This window comes from Drosophila novamexicana, unplaced genomic scaffold (genome assembly GCF_003285875.2).
Source record: "Drosophila novamexicana strain 15010-1031.04,08,12 unplaced genomic scaffold, DnovRS2.1 tig00001752-arrow-arrow-pilon, whole genome shotgun sequence".
NCBI lineage: Eukaryota > Metazoa > Arthropoda > Insecta > Diptera > Drosophilidae > Drosophila > Drosophila novamexicana.
In genome coordinates, this window is record NW_020824886.1 from 49,811 (window position 1) to 74,008 (window position 24,198).

General features: G+C 38.9%; 1 protein-coding gene across 1 annotated transcript; it reads left to right on the top strand.

Annotated features, from left to right (window-relative positions):
• Positions 1–217: 217 nt before the first annotated feature.
• On the top strand, positions 218–22,820 carry LOC115768330 (neurotrimin). Its single transcript, XM_030712889.1, has 10 exons — positions 218–533; positions 1,282–1,388; positions 9,316–9,501; positions 12,318–12,510; positions 12,608–12,736; positions 20,091–20,210; positions 21,445–21,615; positions 22,302–22,357; positions 22,498–22,617; positions 22,695–22,820. Exons 1-10 carry the CDS (start codon positions 218–220, stop codon positions 22,818–22,820), a joined length of 1,524 nt encoding a protein of 507 aa, XP_030568749.1.
• Positions 22,821–24,198: the final 1,378 nt, after the last annotated feature.

Consider the following 24,198-nt stretch of genomic DNA (forward strand, 5'->3'; position numbering starts at 1 on the left):
AGTATTTAAGATTTAAAGAGATTATGTATCGATAGAGTGCCGATAGGCAGCTGAATGAATCGAACAATTTCTAAACAAGAAAGTCACAACTGGTAACATTAGCATAACTCAATTCTTCACTTAACCAATTCACAGCGGCCAGTGAGGAGAGTCGAGCGACGAGTCATCATCATCAAACGCGTAAAGCAATGCTAATGGGAACTAAAACAGGCTTATGATGACGATGATGATGATGATGATGATGGCCCAACAAAACGGCGACCAAAGCGCCAACAGCATTCGCAATCGCAGCAAACTGTATCGCAGCGAAAACTTCAAGTTCCACAATATCAGCAGTTGGATGCCGAGAGTGGGACGACGGGTAGAGCGACAGCGACAGCGACAATTAGAGACCATTAGCCAGAGGCAGACCAATCAATCCATATTCAGACAGAAGCTGGCGCATTTTCAATTTGCAGGCACGGGCGTGGGCGTGGCCAATGGAGGCGGACGATTGCAGATGTTGCTGTTGCTATTGATTTGCAATTGCATTGGTAAGTGCAAAGTGCAGTAAGTTTTTGATAAATAACCAGTTATCGATAATTATTCTTGTTATCGAGCTATCGATAATTGTCACATCACGTTTATCGAACTAGCTATAACTATCGTTAATATATATTTAACAATAATTTCAAAATTTGTATGAGTTTGAGCTTGTTAAATATCGATCATTTTTGTTGTTATCGAGTTATCGATATCGTTTATATATATTTAACAAAAAACTCTAACGAATGGTTTATCAACAATTGTATGCATTGCGCAAAATGTTTAGCTTGATAAATAATCAATTATCGAAATTTATTATTGTTATCGAGCTATCGATAGTTGTCACATAACGTTTATCGAACTAGCTGTAACTATAGTTTATATATTATATCAATAATTGCATTCAATTAATTGTTATCGATATTTGTCGATATTTATCGATCGATAACAAGACGCTTTGCTTTGTTCTTGCGTTAACTATATTTGATTGCGCTGCACTATCGATAACATACCCAAAGACAATCGGAAATCGATAACGCTTGCTTGGTTTATTTTATAGCCTGCCGTATTAATCGATATACGTACGATTTTTGTTTCGATAACTGTACATTTTGGTTCAGACTGCCGATATGACAAGATATATACATAAATATTTTTAATCAAAAAAATTCGTTAACTGTTCAATCAATGTTTTTCTCTTCATGGCAATTAACCATTGAAATGAAGATATTTCCGTTTCAAACAAAATCTCCTCAGTGGGCGCCTTCGAGCCGGACTTTGTGATCCCATTGGAAAATGTGACCGTTGCCCAGGGCCGGGACGCGACATTTACCTGTGTGGTCAACAATTTGGGCGGTCATCGGGTGAGTGGTGACGGTGCGTCAGTTCCAGCCAAGGTATGTATCGGTTTTGAAAACGCAGCGTTTCAATTTATTACCAATCGTTTATCGTTTCATTTCTCGATACGTTTCGTTTTCGTTCACGATTCGCACCAGTTTCACAGTTGAAAGTGCACAGTATTTTTTTTTTTTCAGTATATTCATTTTGAATCCGATAATAAATAATAATACTGCACAACAATCACGATTATTATGTTAACTCTTAAGCGCACCTACCTACTACATATATCAATATATTATATTTAAGTAAATATATCATACTATATATTATAAAAATAAAAATATATATATATATATAAATATATATTAATAGCACTTTGCATATTTCAAGCACCAAATGCACTAAAAACAAATCAGAAAAAAAAAATCCTACAATAACATAAATTGCAACAAAATACCCATTATTTCGACTAATAATACCAACAAAAGATATATAAGAGAAAGTAAATACCAGAAAATGCCATAAATACCAATTGGTTCAATGGAATATACAAAAACAATAAAATAAACCTATCTGTACATATGCATAGCCTTATATTGTTTTTATCATCGTATTATTATTAGAACCCGCCTTTAATTTACAACAAGCCAGCGGAGAGAAAGAGAAGGCAATACATCGCGAGAAAGAGATAGCCAACTGTATATATCGATATATTTACGCATATTAAAGTACACGAGAATTATTCGCAATTGTTGTTAAGAGCAATAAACAATTGCATGCAAATAAATTTAAAACAACAACAAAAAATACAGACATTAAAATAAACAAAATTACGTAAAAAATTATACAAAATAAAGAAGCCGCAGCACAACAATGAAAACGAGTTAAATAAAGGAAAAAATAACACAAAACGTTGCGCAAATATAAGAAGAAGACCACGCGGCGATTAAAATTACGTTTATTTAAAACGAGAAAGAAAGGCTATCTTCGGCACGCCGAAAATCTAATACCCTTGCAGACCCAACCTTTTCATAATGCTTTTAGTGCCTTGCCCGTATCTAAGAAGCACAGGGAAAATAGTTAATGCCGAGTTTGGGCAAGATATCTTGATAAACAAAATGTTTTTTCATACAACAACTTAATTTTCGACCGATCGTTCCTATGACAGCTATATGATATAGTAGTCCGATCTTAATAGGATGTTGCATATATATGAGGAGTATAGTAAAACTAATAAATGCCGAGTTTGGTCAAGATATCGTGAAAAACAAAAAAGTTTTCCATACAACAACTTAATTTTCGATTGATCGTTCCTATGGCAGCTATATAATATAGTGGTCCGATCCAGCTGGTTTTGACATATGTGCTGCGTGCAACAGAAAGAGGGACTTCTGCAAAGTTTCATTAAGATAGCTTTAAGACTGAGACTCGGCTGTTGATGCTGATCAAGAATATATATACTTTATGGGGTCGGAGATGTCTCCTTCTATTCACGACAAAATTAGAATACCCTCTGCAAGGGTATACAAAAATAAATATACGATTTATCCTTTTATCCTCGTAACCCGTGAATCAACAAGATTATGAGACAATAGCGCCAGAAATATTACAATAAATGAAATTCAACGAACCGAAGCTAGATGGAAACATGACTTCCTGTTTCTATCGGTATCGATATCGATAACAAATTTGATACTGAGAGTAAAAATATGCGATTTATTCTTGAAATATTATAGAAATTAATGAGTACAACGATCTGAAGCTAGATGGGCATATGACTTCTTGTTTAAGGACTTCGTGTGTTTCTATCGGTATCGATATCGATAACAAATTTATATCAAGAAAAAATATACATTTATTCTTGAAATATTATTGCATTAAATGAAGCTAGTTGGGCACATCACTTTCTATCGACATCGATCGCAATTTGTGTTCAAAAAATCGAGGCTTTATCTTTATAATAATATTGCAATAAATGAAGTACTACGAAGCTAACTGGTTGGTAGACTTCCTGCTGAGGGAACTACTACATCTACTATTGATATCGATGTCAAATTCACATTGAAAAGAAATCTAAGAATTATTCTTGTCGCATGATTTCCTGTTAATGAACGTTTTTATTTTCCATCGGTATCGATAACGATAGCAAAATTATATCGAACGCCTTATCCTTACAGTAATATACAATTACATGCTGTATATATTTATTATTATGACTGGGAAAGATTGGAGAAGGCGCTCTTCTCGTTTACAATAGTCAATAGCAATAGTTGGACACAAGTCAATGGCATGTTTGAAATTTGAATCTTTTAGAGTTTGCCAAGAAACAAGCAAACATCTAGTGTTGGAAATCGTGTGAGGTGTGTAATTTAACAATACTGCCCTTTGCCAGTCAAAGAGCACGAAGTCAAAATGCATCGTCAATATTATTTTGTTTGTAGCCTTGAGCAAAAACTGTGTTTAAGGGATTCTATGAAATCGCCTTTAAATGTAAATGAAATTTGATATAGTCCGAGTTTTATTTTCATTCATTTTGTTTTTACTGTGTGCTTGACTCTTGTTTTATGCGTTTCACACAATGAAATGCATTTTGTTTGCGCGTTGCCAACAATATCTGAATCAGGGTGTGTGTGTCTGAGTGTGTGTGTTTTTGCATTGTGCAAGGCACGTCAAAGAGTGTTAATCAACGAAATGGCATCATAAATAAAAATGCCATTTCATATAAATCCTGTGATGCTTCAATCAAACAAAAACAACACAACAATTAGAGAGAGAGGGAGAGAGGGAGATAGGGAGAGAATCGATACTCAATTTCATTTTATTTAAACAATAAATAAATAAATAAAATATTATCAACATAATAAAATAAATTGCATTCGCTTGGAAAACAAAATGAAAGTAATTGAAATATACGAATATGAAATGCCCTAAGCCAAAGTTGACTAAAAGAAAAATTGAAAAGCATCAAAAGAAAATTGCAAATAAAATGCATTTTTTATATACATTTTCAAATCAATCAAATTCAATAAAATACACATGAAAAGTCGGGCAAAAAATGCATCACAAAATTGATTTTATCAATCAATAAATCTAAGAAGCTTTAACACAAAGCTTAAATCAAATTTCTTTTCGGCTTAATCGTATAAGTTTCAAGAAAGAATTATTCTTGACAAGCAATCTTTTGGAATGACTTGCAAGCGTTTCTTTCGCCTTGCCCCCGCATTGAGGTTAGCTGCTTTTAAACGAGTTGGCAGCACCCAAAATATGCTTCAAGTGCAAAGCAGATTAAGTAAAGTTTTGCTTAAAAAAAGAAACTTTTTAGGCTTGAGTTAATTCGAACTTTATTAGCAAGCTGTTGGCAAAATCCTTGGCTTAAGTTTAACTTGAGCCCAACTCACAGGCTAGACAATTTTCTGCAGATAAATTGGCAGCACTGACTTCCATTGATTGAAACGGAAATACGGCTAGAAATACCAGTTTGAAGGCATTCCAGCTTTATTTTGTTGAAGCCTTCTGATATACTTTTTCAAGCTTTAAGTTTTGCAAGTCGTAGGAAACACAGTTTAGATAACATGTGCTTTTCAGTTAAGCGTAAAGTTTAGCTCAAAATAATAGTAAAAAAAAAACCAAAGCCTAGTCTTAAGCTGACAATTTCCTGTGTATATTTGTGAGCATTCCAACAAGATGATGCTCGACGGAGCTAAGGATATGTCAGAACGGATTGTTGAATATAAAGCAAATGAATGCAGAATGGAAGATGAGATGTATCTCATGCCCAGCGAAAGGTTGTCTTCGCGCTTGCTCAACAACGACTTCAACAAAAAGCAGCGAGTAAAACAAAGGCAGCGAGTAAAACAAAGGCAGCGAGTGCCGGCAACAACGAGTACGACAAAAGAATCGCATAATTGTCGCATTGTTTTTTCAGCCGCGTTTCATTTATTTTTATCGTAATTTAATCTCCATTACATTTTCGTTTTTTTTTTAATATATATATCTCTTTTCATTTGACATTATTTTTTTTTTATTTTTTTTTTTGGAAACAGAAATTTAAATAAAAATAAATTCAAGCGCACCGAGTTGAAACCGAAACAAACTTTGCACCATTTTCATAAATATGCATACGTGTATGTATGTGATTGTATGTGTTGTCCTCTATGTATGTGTAGAGTTCCTGTAATGGTCCTTTTGGTCCTTTTAGCGCCGTAGTCCTGTATTTAGTGCTTTTGTATCCTGACTTTATGACATTTGCTCGCCGCTTTTTTTGCATTTACACAGAACAATTTCTTTTTTTCTGCATTTTTCTTCCTTTTTTGATATTTTTTGGTATTTTTTGGTATTTTTTATATATATTTTTGGTATTTTTTAGTATTTTTTAGTCACATTCACAATCGGCACAATCCCTGGTTTTCGACTGGGTGGCAACTTCATGCCCTTCCTGCTCCCGCAGCATTACTCAATAAATTTGCTTTATTGAGTAAATAAATAAAGTGACAGTCCGGCAAACGGACAGCCGTACCCATGTCCCGCACAATTGCCTGTCCTTTCCTGAATCGCTATTTATGGGCTTATAGCCATTTTTCCAACATCACTATTGACACGGCCCAAACACTGGACGGAGGCGTGGCAGTTGTCAGCATAGTCGCAGCTGCATTTGCATTCACTTTGTTTGCCTGTTAACTCCGGCAGAAATCTACGTATGACAGAGATTTTGCCTTTGTTTTTTTTTTTGCTTTAGAGCCCTGCTTTACCACAATTGGGTCTCAAAGTCGACTTAAAGCTCTGCCGTGCTCCGTTATTATTTAAATAGAATTTTGACTTGTATTACCTTATTCCGTTTGGCTTCCAGCTGAATTTGTCTCAAATTTTGCCTACACATATTTGCTCTTATTTAATTTTTAACTACATTTCAGTCTATCTTAGCTCAGTTTAAGATTTTAGTAAGAAATTTTACAAATTTAAATTTGTTTTGTAGAAATATATTAAAAAACTATACTATTAGCTTGATGTTTGTTTTAAACATATTCTTTGTTGACATTCAAATCAATTAAGGGGCAAGATAAGCTTTATATTTATATATATGGGATTCTTGAACCTATTAACACTTTGGCATGTTTTGATTCTGGCAAAATTGTTCAACTAAACTAAACTTAACTTCAAATAACATGAAAGTCTTTCGTTTAGAAAGTTAGTGTTGGTCAGAGATTCAAAAGATCTGACACGTTTTGCAACACTATTCTGCCAGTGTTGCAAAAGAGACCATTTTTTACCAATAGACGCAAAATCTAGCACAAGTTCACATATTTTCTTTTCGAAGGATGAGAAAGCATTACATGATAATATCTAGATAATTTCCGCTTACAACAAATATTCTTTGTTGCAAAAAAATAAAGTAGAAAAACAATAATTAACAGTTACCGACAACTTGTAACCACTGTGCGCAAAACAAAACAATAGAGAGAGAGGGCGAGAGAGAGAGAGAGAAACTTTAATTATAAGAGAAATGTTAACGAAGCGTTAAATTTGCCATCTCTGTTGTTTGCATTTGAGGCTTTTGACTTTGACGCGTCGGCAGCGACGCCGGCAGAGGCTAGATGCCGTTACGACTGCAGCAGCAGCAGCAGCAGCTTAAAGCTTTTAACTAAACTCAAAGAGACAGACGGACGAGCGCACAGTGAGATTAGCACACACACACACACACACACACACGCACAGACACCCAGTCTCTCAGACTCTCTGGGATTAAGAGAGAGAGAGAGAGAGAGCATTCTTGTTCTGTGTGTATGTGTGTGTGTGGAGTAAACAGTGCCAGTTGCTGTTATTAGGCATTACGTTAATGAAAACTGTCCAGCGACTGTTAAAATGTGCGGCGCCCCTCAAGGTAGGCAACAGTTTCTTTTTGTTTTGTATTTGCGTTTGTATTCCCATTGAATATGCATGAAATGGGGTGTATTACAATTTCGCACAGGTATGTAACAGTCCGCAGAGAGGGTATATATAAATGTTCAATACATGTAATAGGCAAAAGAGAGGGTATATACATATACATATATGTTAAATGTATGTAAGTCAGAAGAGAGGGTATATATATAAATGTTTAATACATGTAATAGACAAAAAAGAGGGTATATATTTATATATATTCATTTATAATGAAGTCCATCTTCAACTTTTCTATCTTAAGTAAATATAGATTTTGTTTGGGGTCTAAAGCTAGCTAAAAGATTTCAAAATATTGCAAATTTTTCAAAGCCATATCCCGCCGTGCCGCTTTAAAGAACGTTTGATTACAGTACAGGGTAGCTTCTAGTCGGGCTTTGCTTTTATTACTATGATTTTCCTTTTATTTAACGTGCGTGTGTGTGTGTGTGTGTGTGTGTGTGTGTATGCTCGTGTTAGTTGTCTTTTGCATGCCTTAGCCTCGCCTCTAGCAACTGCACCTGAAACTCCACCCCCCCCCCCCCCTCACTACCCCCCGCCTGCCCACCCTCGCACATTTATACAAAATATATATATATATAATTTATACTTTCGATGGATTTTCTTCAGTTTCGTTTGCCAAATATCTATGATTTAAGCAATGAAAAATGCGGCCACAAATGTTAACTAATTTTTGTATGTTATCTCTTCTTCTTCAAAAACACACACACACACACACACACACACACGCACACAACAATCTAATACAATGGGCAACCGCAAAACCCAATTCCACTAATTGCACTTGAAATATCCGTTAACCAAAAACGAACAACTTGCAAAAACTTGCGGCAACAACAACAACAACAACAACAACAACAACAATGAACAATGAACAACAACAATGAACAATGAACAACAACAATGAAAATGGCGTCAAATTGCGCTGACATCTGACGACAACACCAAACGCTGCCGCCTGCAACCGGATTTTGGTTCTTGGGTTTGGTTTTGGGTTTTTCTGTCTCTGGCAACTGGCAACTGGCAACTGGCAACTTTTTGGCCATTGTCAACGACACCGACACCAAACGACAACTTTTGTATCGCTGACACAAAAAACAAATCCCCCCCCCCCCTCCCTCCCTTCCGCCTATTCCCCATCCAACTGATGCCGCCGCAACGAAACTTTCAACTAAATTCTAATATATCCGCAAATCGATTTCAACGAACTAACAAAAAACACAAAAAAAAAACAAAACAAAAAACAAACTAACTAAACGGAAATTGGTGAATGCGACGTTGACCAATAACTGCAACAACAACGACAACAACAACAACAACAACAACAACAACAACAACAACAACAACAACAACAACAAACAACTCGACTGCAATTTAACGTTTTCACGTTTGACAATGACAATGCGGCAAATCGGAATGGTTTGGCATTACCTATATGACATGATGATGTTGATGATGATGATGATGTTGATGACACCCTGATAATGACTCGCTAATGACATCGCACTGCAATCCACAACCCAACAACAATTTCCACACAAATGAACAACCGTCAAATGAAACGATGGAAATGAAACGCCATAACTGCTACGACGGAATTGAAACAACTAAACATTTACTGCAAATAACAACTTAAATGGAACATTTGGAAATGGAACATTATCTGCGCTGAAAAACAACTGTCAAATGAAACGATGGAAATGAAACGCCATAACTGCTACGACGGAATTGAAACGAATAAACCTTTACTGCAAATAACAACTGTAAACAACAACAATGAAAATTGTAAATTGTCAAATGGAACATTTGGAAATGGAACATCATCTGCGCATAACAACTGTCAAACGTAACGATATGAATCAAACGCAACGTCTGAAACGATGGAAATGAAACACAATGCAACACATGAACATTGACCCAACCATAACTAATTAAAAAAATGCAACAATGTGAACTGAAACAATGGAAACGAAACACTGAAACAACAACGAAATGAAACGCCAACGACATCAGGTCGCTTGGATTAAGGCCGATGCAAAAGCAATTCTGGCCATACACGAGCACGTGATAACGAACAATGATCGTTTATCGGTGACGCACAACGATTACAATACCTGGACCCTGAACATACGCGGCGTTAAGATGGAGGATGCCGGCAAATACATGTGCCAGGTCAACACAGATCCCATGAAAATGCAAGTAAGTATGCAAAAACTAATCATTATCACAATAAAATCATGTCCCGATTATCGATAACACGGCGCGTCTCTGTTATCGATAACAGATCGAAGAACAAAGCATGTACGTTAAGTATAATTATTTTTAACTTTTTACTTAAATAACTCAAGCGGCTGCTGTTATCGATAACAGCAAACATCGATTTAAACGCATGTGCTTTAAGCGATATATATCGATGCTATCGATAACAATTAAGTACTGCGCAAAATGAGCAAAATTCAAATTTAAAAAAAAAGAAATGATATAAAAATAAAAACAAAATCAAATAGAATATTTGCTAAGGCGCCACAATAAATTGTTGTCTTATAGTTGGCCTATCGATAAATCGAAAAATTTACAAAAATTTACGAAATTGTTGTAAATTCTATGTCAGAGCAGTCAACTCATTTCAAGTATGAAAATGTAAATAAGTACACACGATTCGAAGCAAACATAGACAAATTTCTATGAAATCCCATTATTAAGCTATGCACTTGCCAGGTGCATAACGAAGTTGTATTTAAATTGTGAAATAGAAACCCTTGCTGTCCGCCTCAATGCTATCAAATTTGCTTCGAAATGTGCCCAGAATATGCAAAAGAACAACAGCCAAAAATTGAGCTCAAAACAAGATTTGGAGTGTACCCGACTATAAAGTATATTTACCACCGTTTTCAATCAAAGTTCCAATTCAAATTCGATGTGTCTAGCTCTGAAAATCATCGAACTCGATCGATTTTATGAATATTCCAGAAGTTGAAGGAGATAAAAATATATATGCGTAAGGTGTTACATACATATGCATAAAAACAATATACCCCTTGCCGCGCATATTCGATGGGTAAAAAAAGCAAAAAGACGAAATGGAATGAAATGAAATTACTTTGGGCCTGCACTTGTCACATGCTTCTGAAGGCATTTGGCAACACTGGCGCTTGATTGCTGTGCGTGTGTGCGTGTGTGTGTGTGTGTGTGTGTGCAAGAGGTAAGGGTTAAGGCAGTTTGCTGGCATTTAAAACACGCTATTTAAACAATGAAACGCTTAAATGATACAAATAAATAACAAACAATGTGTGCGTGTGTGTGTGTGTGTGTGCAGCGCGTTGCCAGACCGTCCATTGAATGCGCCTGGATATGTGCAGCATGCAGCTTGCGTTCATTCAATTTCATTTCGTTCCGTTACGTCACGTTTCATTTCGCCGCGCAGCGCCCCCTGGCGGCAGCGACGGCGGCTGGTAATAAAATCAAGCTAACCAAGCGAATTGAGTGAAAGGCAAATATGAGACAAATAAAATGCAAACACACAGGCGGCCGCACGCAGCCAGCCGAAATCTAGCGCGACTGCCTTTTAAGCCTTTTTCGCCGTTACGTTTGCTTTCTTTTTTCTTTTTTCCCACGTCTCTTTTCTCTTCGCTTGGCGCTTTTTCGGTACGTTGGCTTGATTTTATGACGTAACTGTCAACAGCAGAAGCAGCCGCAACAACAACAACAACAACAACAGTGCCAAAAATAATTTACAATAAAAAGCAAATGACACAGGCAAATACACCAAACGTCACACAAACATACGAATTTTACAGTTAGCCTGAGTGCCGATTGCAGCAGCATAATCATGCACATACACACATACATATGTATGTATGTACGCGTATGCATGCGAAGCGTGGCTTGATCAAGGCAGATAAGCAAGTGCGAGAGCAGTATGCATACATACATGTATGTACACATGTATGTATGTATATACATGTATGTATGAGATGTTACAGTTATCTGTCGCGCAGCGCTTGAGCCGAAGGCAGCATAGGAAAAAGAAGAAAGGCAAAACGAAAAATATGTATGTATAGCAAAATATTTTTGTGATCCATGCGAGTTTTTGCCAAACTAACTTTCGCAAAAGAATATGAATACAAGTCAGATAATATCCAATTGCGACGTGCGCATTAACACACACACACATATGTATGTACATAGCTAAATGGCAAATTGGTTTTATGCTTATAAGACCTACCTAGCTTTATGACGTCACAGAACACAGCAGCGCGATCATTCATGCATATATTAGGATACACGCAATATTTTACTGCCAACATTGTGGGCAACTTTATAAATAATACTATTAATTATGTTAGGCACAAAAAAAAAAATATCACACACACACACACACTTGCACACGCGAAACACTGTTAGACCGCGAAACACTTATCGAAAGAAACGCAGTTTAAGGAAAACAACCGAAGCTGCTCGCTCTCGAGCAATTACTAACATCTAATCGCGCGTTCGCCGCCAATGCTGCGCTCTAGGACGAATATGGGATGAGAGAGAGAGAGAGAGAGAGAGAGAGTGAGAGAGGAACAATAATTACTTACCAGTGCAAACGCGATGCAAGCTGCCGCTCTTACATTTTGTCATCTGCTTTGCTATTTCTCTTCTTTTTTTGTTGTTTTTTTTTTTTTGCCTACGACAAAGATCGTGCCGCTAAAGTTTGGCCTTGGCTATGTTAATGAGCGAGCGAGAGCGAGAGAGAGATATGACATGTAATTCGCACAGTAGAACAAAGTTGCTGAAACTGCAATGAAAATAAAGTTGTTTTTAAAAAATACATATGTATATGTTAATTAAGTTTATTTTATAAAAAATAAATATAATTATAAAATAAGATTTATTGCTTAGATTAACATTAAGATGTAGATGAAAACCAAGCGAAAATCAAAATGGAATTATGCATCTATAAAAAAAAACCAGCTTGAAAAATGCAAAAATACTAAAATACCAACATTTGTTCAATTCTGTTGTTAAAGACAGCCACACTGGAGGTTGTTATACCGCCGGACATAATAAACGAGGAGACTTCCGGCGATATGATGGTGCCCGAGGGCGGCTCCGCCAAGCTAGTTTGTCGCGCCCGCGGCCATCCCAAGCCGAAGATCACCTGGCGGCGCGAGGACGGGCGCGAGATAATAGCACGCAATGGCGTGCATCAGAAAACCAAAGGTGAGTCGAACAGTGTGGCCGTCGCGCTACAATAACAAACTGTGTGACCGCATGTCAAACTCGGGCAATTTTCTGTTCCATTTTCACGCAAACTCAGCCATCTTGGTGGAGGGCGAAATGCTGACGCTGTCGAAAGTCACGCGATCCGAAATGGGCGCCTACATGTGCATCGCCTCCAACGGGGTGCCTCCCACTGTCAGCAAACGCATGAAGCTACAGGTGCACTGTGAGTATATGCCACATAATCCTTTCCAAGCTAGCCGTACTCTTATATACACTGTCCCGGAAATTTTAACTATATACATACATATGCTCCTGCATCCTATGCAACAGGAGCTTATTTCTTCTGTCGATAGTATAAATCGATAAATATCAATGAATATCGATATGGATATCATGTAGTTTATGTAGATATGCAACAAGGTTTCCATCGAAATTATATTGTCTAAAAGCATACTTTTTCGATAGCAAAACCTATCGATATATATCGTTTTAAAATAAGAGTCCTTCGATAGTACAAATCGATATAAGACACTGAATATCGATTTGTGGCTATTGTAGATTACATGAGTTTAAAACGGCAAAGGGTACAAAGCGAAATTAGATTGTCTTAAGCCAACAATTTTTTTCTATAGCTACTCATATCGATAAATATCGATTGGAAATAGATCTTGTATGACAATGACAATGACAAGACAATGACAATGACAAGTGACAATGACAATGACAATGACAATGACAATGACAATGACAATGACAATGACAATGACAATGACAATGACAATGACAATGACAATGACAATGACATGACAATGACAATGACAATGACAATGACAATGACAATGAATGACAATGACAATGACAATGACAATGACAATGACAATGACAATGACAATGACAATGACAATGACAATGACAATGACAATGACAATGACAATGACAATGACAATGACAATGACAATGGACAATGACAATGACAATGACAATGACAATGACAATGACAATGACAATGACAATGACAATGACAATGAAATGACAAGACAATGACAATGACAATGACAATGACAATGACAATGACAATGACAAGACAATGACAATGACAATGACAATGACAATGACAATGACAATGACAATGACAATGACAATGACAATGACAATGACAATGACAATGACAATGACAATGACAATGACAATGACAATGACAATGACAATGACAATGACAATGACAATGACAATGACAATGACAATGACAATGACAATGACAATGACAATGACAATGACAATGACAATGACAATGACAATGACAATGACAATGACAATGACAATGACAATGACAATGACAATGACAATGACAATGACAATGACAATGACAATGACAATGACAATGACAATGACAGTGACAGTGACAGTGACAGTGACAGTGACAGTGACAGTGACAGTGACAGTGACAGTGACAGTGACAGTGACAGTGACAGTGACAGTGACAGTGACAGTGACAGTGACAGTGACAGTGACATGACAATGACAATGACAATGACAATGACAATGACAATGACAATGACAATGACAATGACAATGACAATGACAATGACAATGACAATGACAATGACAATGACAATGACAATGACAATGACAATGACAATGACAATGACAATGACAATGACAATGACAATGACAATGACAATGACAATGACAGTGACAGTGACAATGACAATGACAATGACAATGACAATGACAATGACAATGACAAAAGTTATAACAAGAGCATCTGCTAGTCGGTCAGTGTACAGTCTTCTGTTGCTTCTGCTGCTATTGATAAATGACTTTTTGGCTGGCTGCTAACAAATGCTTTGATTTATAACCCAGGCAGGCGCTACAATAATAATCATAATGTCTCGGATGTGCGTGCAAGTCTTTTCCAACAGCCTAGCTACACCCTACCTCAGCCTAGCTACACCCTACTTTAGGCGGCGGCAACCGCAGCATAGCGCAATAACGCGAACTGCAAGTGTTTCCGTTTCGATTTCCGCTGCCTTTCGTGGCGCCAAACTTGCATTAGGACAGCGGCTAGCTGTAGGGTAGCGCGAGGCGGATGGGTGAAAGGAGGGGGGGTGGGGGGGGGGGGGGAGGAGGGGAGTCTAGACGGAGTCTAGAGAAACGTCACGTTTCTGTTGTAAAAGTTGAGCAGCTTTTGGCCCGTGTATCATGTGACCAGGGGCAGAGCATACACCCCCTCAACCCCTCTTCCCCTCACCATCTAGCCCAAAACCCCTTTCCCCCCCTCCCCCGCTGCATGCCAGCGGCTGCTGCAGCGCATTAAACTTAATGAAATTTTTCTGCAAAGGGGCAACAACAGCAGAAAAAAACAAATTTAAAGAGGAAGAAATAGCGTGTGTACACATGTATGTATGTATGTATGTATATGTGTGACTGGGTAGGGTAAGGGGGCGTGGGCGTGGGCGTGGGCGTGGGCGTGTGCTTGTCGCGCAGGTAAAAGATTCTATCTGCAAATTATATTGACACGCCCAAAATGTTCGCACCTCAATGGGCGGCAGCTGCTGTGCGAGTGTGTGTGTGTGTGTGTGTGTGTGTGACACACTCTCTGCCCTACTCAAATGTGCCCCCCCCCCCCTCCACCACTCTGGCAAAGCGTCTGTCGCCGCCGCCGCAAAAATTAATTTCCATTCTTTTTTTCTCTTTCTCATTTGCCTTTTTTTTCATTTCATTTTTTCTTATCTTCTTTTTTTTTTTTTTGATTTCATTTCATTTTCGTGTCCTCTTCTGTCTGTCTATCAGTCATTCGTCGCCCCGCACCCCGCGCCCACCCCCCCCCCCCCCCCTGCTGCTTTATTGCTTTTGGCTTTTGCGAGTGCGTCTCAATTTCAATTTAAAAACTCCATATGCTCGCATACCGACCCATCCCCCCACCCCCGCGCCCCAAACTCACCACACACCATTCACCACTCACCACTCACCACTCTCCGCTCTCCGCTCGCGCAGCGCAAGCTTCTCTTTTACCACAACTTCGCCCTCGCTGCACAGAAAACCCCCTTCCCTGATTTCTTTTGCTCTTTGACGTTGTTTTCGTTTCTTTTTTTTTTTTTTTGTTTCCTCTTCTGCTCGCGTCTTGTTGTCTTAACCTGACAGCAAGAGCCACCACCCCTTTGGCGGCCCGGCTGCCCCCTCTGGGGCCTGTCCTTGGCGCATTTACCGCTTGATTTCTTAAGCGCTTTGCTTGATTGATTTTAATCAGAAAATTAAGTGGATCCTTGGCTTTTAAATTTCTCCAGTACAAATAAAAGGCTGACAGGCTGTCAGCAGGGGATGAGCACAAGGCGAGACAGACAGACAAAAGAGAAATAAAAAGAGATAGTCGAGGTGAGAGCATTCATTAAAACTACAGTTTGCATTTACCCAGAGACACTTTAAGAGCTATCCTATTTTCTCTTCTTTCGTGGACGCCTTTAAAAAGTAAAGGAAAATGTTGCCCGCGTGAGAAAATTGTAGGTCAAAATAAACTAAGAAAATGGGTTTTAGGGCAAAATATTTGCTACAATTTAGAAAATGCACTTTTGTCATTGTCATTGTCATTGTCATTGTCATTGTCATTGTCATTGTCATTGTCATTGTCATTGTCATTGTCATTGTCATTGTCATTGTCATTGTCATTGCATTGTCATTGTCATTGTCATTGTCATTGTCATTGTCATTGTCATTGTCATTGTCATTGTCATTGTCATTGTCATTGTCATTGTCATTGTCATTGTCATTGTCATTGTCATTGTCATTGTCATTGTCATTGTCATTGTCATTGTCATTGTCATTGTCATTGTCATTGTCATTGTCATTGTCATTGTCATTGTCATTGTCATTGTCATTGTCATTGTCATTGTCATTGTCATTGTCATTGTCATTGTCATTGTCATTGTCATTGTCATTGTCATTGTCATTGTCATTGTCATTGTCATTGTCATTGTCATTGTCATTGTCATTGTCATTGTCATTGTCATTGTCATTGTCATTGTCATTGTCATTGTCATTGTCATTGTCATTGTCATTGTCATTGTCATTGTCATTGTCATTATCATTGTCATTGTCATTGTCATTGTCATTGTCATTGTCGTTGTCATTGTCATTGTCATTGTCATTGTCATTGTCATCGTCATCGTCAATATCATTATCATTTCAAAATATGGTAGTCTCTTAAGCTTTTCAGGATCGTAATAATAGCTCTATATGATTTCTATCTATTTATTATTAATTTGCTTATGCTCCCTGGCTTATTTCAATTTCTATATAGAATAATAACCAAAATATTACATAAAAAATAAGTTTCATACAAGTACTTCCTAGTTTATTCATCTTTTTCTTAAGTTTTCTCTGTTTTGGTTTTTCACCTGAACGCATGTCAAGTCGCCGTTAGAACAAATAAACACGAAAATCAAATAGACGAACAGCTGTGTTATTGGACTCAACTCGGACGCGATCTGTGCAGGTCGCTTGGGTAAACACAGACGAGAATGTGAGCGAGAGGGAGAGAGATTAAGAAAGCGGGGGGAAAATAGAGATAGAGGGTTGATGACGCAATTGTTTTTGCCATTGAAGAGCAGAAAGCGAGCAGCTAAGCATACAGCACATGACGTAGAGCCTAGGCATAAGAGGCCAAAGCGTTTGACTATAAAACCCCAAAGAACTGGGCTAAACCCAAGTCAGTTCCCAACTGCGAGTCAGAGAGTATGCGCACCTACATCCTTGTCACATTGTTCGCCGTAGTGGCCGTGGCAGCTGCACAGGGCCCAGGCGGCGGACGCGGCGGTCCAGGTGGTGGACGCGGCGGTCCAGGAGGTCCTGGTGGTCGCGGCGGTCCCGGTGGCGCTCGTGGCCCGGGTGGTCCCGGTGGTCGCGGTCCAGGTGGTCCAGGCGGTCCTGGAGGTCCACCTGGTCGCGGTCCCGGCGGTCCAGGTGGTCCTGGCGGTCCTCCTGGTCGCGGTCCAGGTGGTCCAGGCGGTCCAGGTGGTCCTGGAGGTCCACCTGGTCGCGGTCCAGGTGGACATGGTGGACACGGCGGACATGGCGGACACAAGCGTACCACCACCACCGAGAGCAGCACATCCACTGGCACTGATAGCACCACTGTGGCTAGCACCACTCTGGCCAGCACCACGGAGGCGAGCACCACAGTCGCCAGCACCACCCTGGCCAGCACCACGGAGGCGAGCACCACTGTGGCCAGCACCACCCTGGCCAGCACCACAGAGGCGAGCACCACCCTGGCTAGCACCACGGAGGCCAGCACCACAGTCGCCAGCACCGCAGCTGACAGCACCACCGAAAGCAGCACCGCGAGCCCAACCACCGGTTAAGCTGCTGCTTTCTCATCTTTGGCATTTTTGAATATGTATTTGAATAAACGCATAACAATTCTTATGTGGAAACCTTTTTGGTTTTATTTATCTCTAAACTCTCCAAACTGCACGTAGAGATACCCTGTTTTATATTTCGTTAATGAAATCTTTGAGCCAAAATTTCCATATAGAAGCATTCGATTTTGCGAAAAACGTAACTAATACATTTTGTACAAAAATCGCTGCAAAATGATTTTGAAGCCAAAGCAAAAAAGTTGCTAACTTCTCGCCAATTTTCCACAATTGCGGGTGGAACTTTCAAATTCGAAGAGGCGCGGATTATGTGATAAATTTGAAACACACCACAAATGTATTTGAACAGAAATCTTTGAGAATTAGTCAGAGATGCCCACAACTGCCTGTTACATACACTTGCACATAACTGGTATACCCCATTACCCATATTAAATGGGCTTAGGGTATACAAATTACACATACGCCGCGTGTGACGCTGCTGCTGCTGCTGCCGTAACAGCTGCAAGACTCTATTAGAACAAATTGCATTTTCAATAAGTGATAGGCAATGCAACAACAACAACAACAACAACAACAAGAAACAATAACAAAACACAAGTAGAAGAAGAAGAAGACGGGCAACAACAGCGAAAGTGAAGCTAAGAGATTGGAGCAGAGATTACAGCACAGGCGACGCTAACAGCACATGACATATGCTACATTATTTGGAGAGTCACACACACACACACACACACACACACACACACACACACACACACACACACACACACATGGACACACACAAACATGAAAGGCATGCACAAATCCAATAAATTGACCAATAATGAACGGTTGAACGCAAACAATGCCAGAAGCCAGCGGGAGCTGACAGTTGCAACGCGAAGAGAAGAAGAAGAAGCAACAAATACAAATAAATAAATAAAAGAAAGCACAAAAACATGAGAAACCAAAGTTGAAAAGCCAAAAACAATGATGGTCAGTGGCAAAGCCCAAGACAGACCCAAAAAAAAACGACAGAAAAAGAATCGAAAAAAACTCAAAAAAAACCTCAAACTGACACGAAAGCGAACACAAAAGCAAGCAGAACGCCAAAAAACATGCAAGTCATGCAACAGCAGCTGAACGAATGCGCAAATACCCTACCTAGGCTCACGTAACAGAATGCTAACAGTGTGTTTTAACAGTAGCTCACAGCATGTTAACAGTGTGCTAACAGAATGCGTACAGTATGTTAGCGAAAAACAGGTTAAGCAAGGCGTGTTGCCTTAACATCGATGTAACAGAATGCTAACAGAGTGATAACAGTATGTTAAACTAAATTAAGTTTGATTTGATTGAGATAGCATAACAGCATGTTAACAGCAGTGTGCTAACAGAATGTTTTCTTTTACTGTAAGCTGCGTAACATAACTCTTACATAATGTTAATGATATGTTGTCTAAATGCAGCCTTACTTACAGAGATAAGTGACATTAAAATAATAATAATTTATTGTCGCTTTTCCTACCTAACAGAATGCTAACGGACTGTTAAGTGTATGTTATCGAAAAAACCATTATTTATAACTTATTTTTTTTAAACACTTTTTGGCTTGCCTTGACAATGAGCTCTTTAACAGAGTGCTAACAGCGTGCTAACAGTATGTTGTCGAAAAGTAGCTTAACTTGGCCAGCTCAAGAGTTTAGCCGTAACAACTGGTCACACTGCAGCCAGTGTTGGTTAACGAGCGCAAATCAAGTTAATACAACTAACATTTCAAGAAAGCGAACAAATTTAACTTTTTCCAGTTGTTAATAGGCGTGATGTTTGGGCTCAAGCGAACCGAACCCACTGAACTAATGTAGCTAATATGCCCGCTCAAGCTAAATGTAATGGGTATAACCACAGAGACACTGCGTGGCGAGGGCGAGGGGCGCTACTAACAGCAAAATAATTCATTTTCAATTAAAATCGTATCAGTTGCCGTTGCTGCCATTAACAAAATAACAGCATTTCACAGGGTTTATCACAGCATCAGAATCGCCTTTGAACCAATGCGCTGGTTCGCAAGCTAATTGCCCGCCATGTCCGGGCGAAGGGCAGGACTTGGTTATCTGTTGCAGCCAGTTGGCAGCTAGATGATTATGTTTCTCTCTCTCTCTCTCTCTCTCTAACTGTCTCTGATATTCTCTCTCTCCCTCTCTCCCTGTCTGTTCACAGTTCATCCGCTGGTGCAAGTGCCAAATCAATTGGTTGGCGCTCCGGTTCTAACGGATGTCACATTAATTTGCAACGTGGAGGCATCACCAAAGGCCATCAATTACTGGCAGCGCGAGAATGGTAAGTCTTCTGGCTTTGCCTTATTGGTTTATTGCCGTTTTTCTTTTTTCTTCTCATTGTATTTTCACCTTTTTTTTTGTGTTAAAAACTCGCCACGTCGCATACCCTGTACACATGCAAAATGGTTCGCAGACAAGGTTGACAACTCTGTAGAAAGTTGCCAATTTGTCGGCATGGCAAAATATATGACTACTTTTTGATCTATCGATATATTATCGATACATTGCGATATATCAAAATGAAGAATCGATATATAACACATTTCATATCGATATATGTTAATTCGCCTGGCTCACTCTTGAAGCTAAAACTTGAGTTTTCAATTCATCGATAAATCGATTAATTTTTGTCGTTTATATCAAACGCCTATCGATAGAAGCTCCTATAACATGTTTCTATATGTATTCTCACTTATTCTGTTTCGTAACTGTTGCGACTAGTATACGTAGTGCATCGATAAATCGTTTAATTGTAGCAAGCACCTGTTATCGATAATAGTTGTTATCGATATTATACCGATTTATTCCTTAAACTTTCTTCCCATTTGTCATATCAGACACAGTATGGGATAAAAAACGATATACATCTGAACAATATTCGAATCGAATAAGTGCAGTTGCTTTTATCAAATTACTTATCGATATGTCGCTATTTCTTGCAAGATATCGATAGTCCTTTATCGCTAATCGATTTTTCCAACTTTCAATCAAAGTTCTCAATTTCCAATCTGAAACTAAGCACAGGTATTTTTGGAGTCGTGCTCGTCTAGCTCGGCTTTCAGTTTTACTCTTTCAAATGGCTTTTTTTGTGAGTTTTCCTCTTTTTGGTCGTTGATTTTGAGAAAGGGAGCGAGGGGTAGAGAGAGAGAGAGAGAGAGCGGGGAAGAGGCAGAGAGACAGCTGAAGCTTTATAAACCCTTCAATGCCGCAATTTGTCTTTATTTGGTTCGTGTTCGATGCTCAAATATTTTCTTGCTGCCCGGCAACTTCTGGAGCCTCTGTTGCTGTTGGTTTTTCTATTTAACTCTTCTATTTTCATTTTTTGTTCTTTGGTGTCAAGTGCACTTGACGTATATTGCAAACGTGACATGGCATGGCACGAGCTGCCATCATTCAGACATTCAGTCTGCAGGCATCGCAAATGTCATCATCAAAATGGACTTTTCGCTTCAGTTGCCTCTCGCCCCCATCGTGCCACATTCCAAATTTTCATCTGCCTTATTTTTTTCTCGCAGGTGAAATGATTATTGCCGGTGATCGGTATGCGCTCACCGAAAAGGAGAACAACATGTACGCCATCGAAATGATTTTGCATATTCGGCGACTGCAGTCGACCGACTTTGGCGGCTACAAATGCATCTCGAAGAACAGCATTGGGGATACCGAGGGAACTATACGATTGTATGGTAAGTTGACAAGAGTTGACAATATGAACTAGTTCCGTGTTCAAATGAACTGAGCTTGCCAGCCCGATTGGCATCAATAGATTTTGATTCAACTTTAATTGAGGCCTTCTTTTATTTGAAATGCTGAACTAGTTCTTTTTCTTAAATTTGAATGTTAGCTGTGAACTAGTTCAGCTGTGAACTAGTCATTTGAGTTTATCTCTATCTCTATTTTATATCTCTATTTATTTTTTACATTTTGTGCTCTTCATACGAACTGGTTAATTTTTGAGTTAAAGCTGTGAACTAGTTCTTTGAGTTTTTCTTAAATTGAACTAGCATATGTTAAAAAAAATGCAGTAATTTTCTCACTTGAGCTCTTCGCACGAAATTGTGTGTTTTTTCAGTTGAAGCTGTGAACAAGTTCTTTGAGTTTTTTTTTAAGTGAACCAGCATATCTGAACATAGAGCTCGTCGTACGTAATGGTTATTTTATGCAGTTGAAGCTGTGAACTAGTTTGGTGTTTTAGCTGGAACTAGTTCTAGTTAAGTGATTCATACGTTTGTTTTTGTTTAAGACAACAGCAACTTTTTACTATTAATATCATGTTTACTCAACACGAACTTCACACTGACTCATTTGAACTGGTTCATCTCTAGTTTATTACTAAAGTTTTTGAAAAGCTTTCATTTATGTTTACCCTCAGAAATGGAACGTCCGGGCAAAAAAACGCAACGCGAGGAGGATCTTAATGAAGTGACGGTAAGCCAAGCAGATAATACACACACACACACACACACACGCACACGCACACACACGCACACACACATGCAGAGACAAAAACAGATTTTATTAAATATTATTTGTGTGGAATATGCATTTGCTTTGAAAACTGACTGCAGAAGAACGAGGTGGTGCTGAAGGAGAACCGGCACGAGGATGGGTCACGCAATCAGAATGGTCGCCTGTACAAGGACCGCAGCCAGGAGGCGGACATCGGCAGCGGAGCAGCCGCCGCCGCAGTCACAGCCGGTGGCTGGTCAAGAACAATGCAGCTAATAAAGCCATTTCTATTAGCACTATTTGTATTATTAACAAGCAAACGGGCCTGGGGCCAGCAAATGGAACTGGAACAGGAACAGGCATGGGCAGCGGAATTTTCGTCCAGAGTCGAAAGATCAACGACAAGGACAATGGGCATGGCCAGCCGGTGCCAGGGCAGTAGTCGTTTATTATAGCTTAATTAAATTGTAATTATAGGAATGCATAACAACAACAATGGGAAGATCTGCAAGCCCGCCCTCTCCACGGAATAAGACAAACAATAGTTACCGAGAGGCGAGTTCTTTTTTCTTTTGATTCAATTCAATACGAAAAAAAGTGCATAAGTAGTTAAGATTAAACTAAAAAAAAACGCGTTTAAATGTTACCTCGTTAGTGAAGAAAAAAAAAGAGAAAAACTTAAGTAAGCTATGTCAAAGTTCATATGTTAATCTTGGTTCCAGCAGGCTTTAGCTACTTCAAGTATTAAATTAACGAGAAAGCAGAACGAGCCTCGGTTCGCCGAAGATTCAATACCCTTGCAGACAGCCAAGTGCGAAAGAGCTATGCCACAATATACTCTGATTTTTGCCCTATTACAAGTAGTTGTCTGATATTCATATTGATATAGATTTTATGTCTAGTTTTTGTTTTTGTTTTTTTAAGATAAGTTGCGCAAATCAAACAAATCGCAGCTTTAGGAAGCATTAGCCAACACTAGATTTAGAAACTTGGGAGCGTTAACCAGCACTAGAACTTATTTGTCTTTGCATTGTCCATCACTTTGTATTGACTTTTGCTCCCAAGTTCCGAGACCTAGTGTTGGTTAATGCTCCCTAGTTCCGAATAATAGTGCTGGTTAATGTTCCCAAGTTCCTGGATCTAGTGTTGGTTAACGCGCCCAAGTTCGGAGATCTAGTTTTGATTAATGCTCCCAAGTTCCGAGACCTAGTGTTGGTTAACGCGCCCAAGTTCCGAAAACCTAGTGTTGGTTAATGCTCCCTAGTTCCAAATACTAGTGCTGGTTAATGCTCCCAAGTTCCTATATCTAGTGTTGGTTAACGCGCCCAAGTTCGGAGATCTAGTTTTGATTAATGCTCCCAAGTTCCGAGACCTAGTGTTGGTTAACGCGCCCAAGTTCCGAAAACCTAGTGTTGGTTAATGCTCCCTAGTTCCAAATACTAGTGCTGGTTAATGCTCCCAAGTTCCTATATCTAGTGTTGATTAACGCGCCCAAGTTCGGAGATATAGTTTTGATTAATGCTCCCAAGTTTTCAGACCTAGTGTTGGTTAACGCGTTCAAGTTCCGAAACCTAGTGTTGCTTAATGCTCTCTAGTTCCGAAAACTAGTGTTTCGAGACCTAGTGTTGGTTCACGCGCCCAAGTTCCGATTTGCGCAACTTATCCTAAAAAAAAAAATCTTGCAAATTTTATTTTGAACTAGAATCAAATTTTCGACGAAAAGTTCCTATGAGATCCACAAAAAAAGTTAAGCCCGTTTAATAAGACTTTGCCCAAATCAAAGATATTTAATTGCTCAATTTTGAAAAATATTTAGAAAA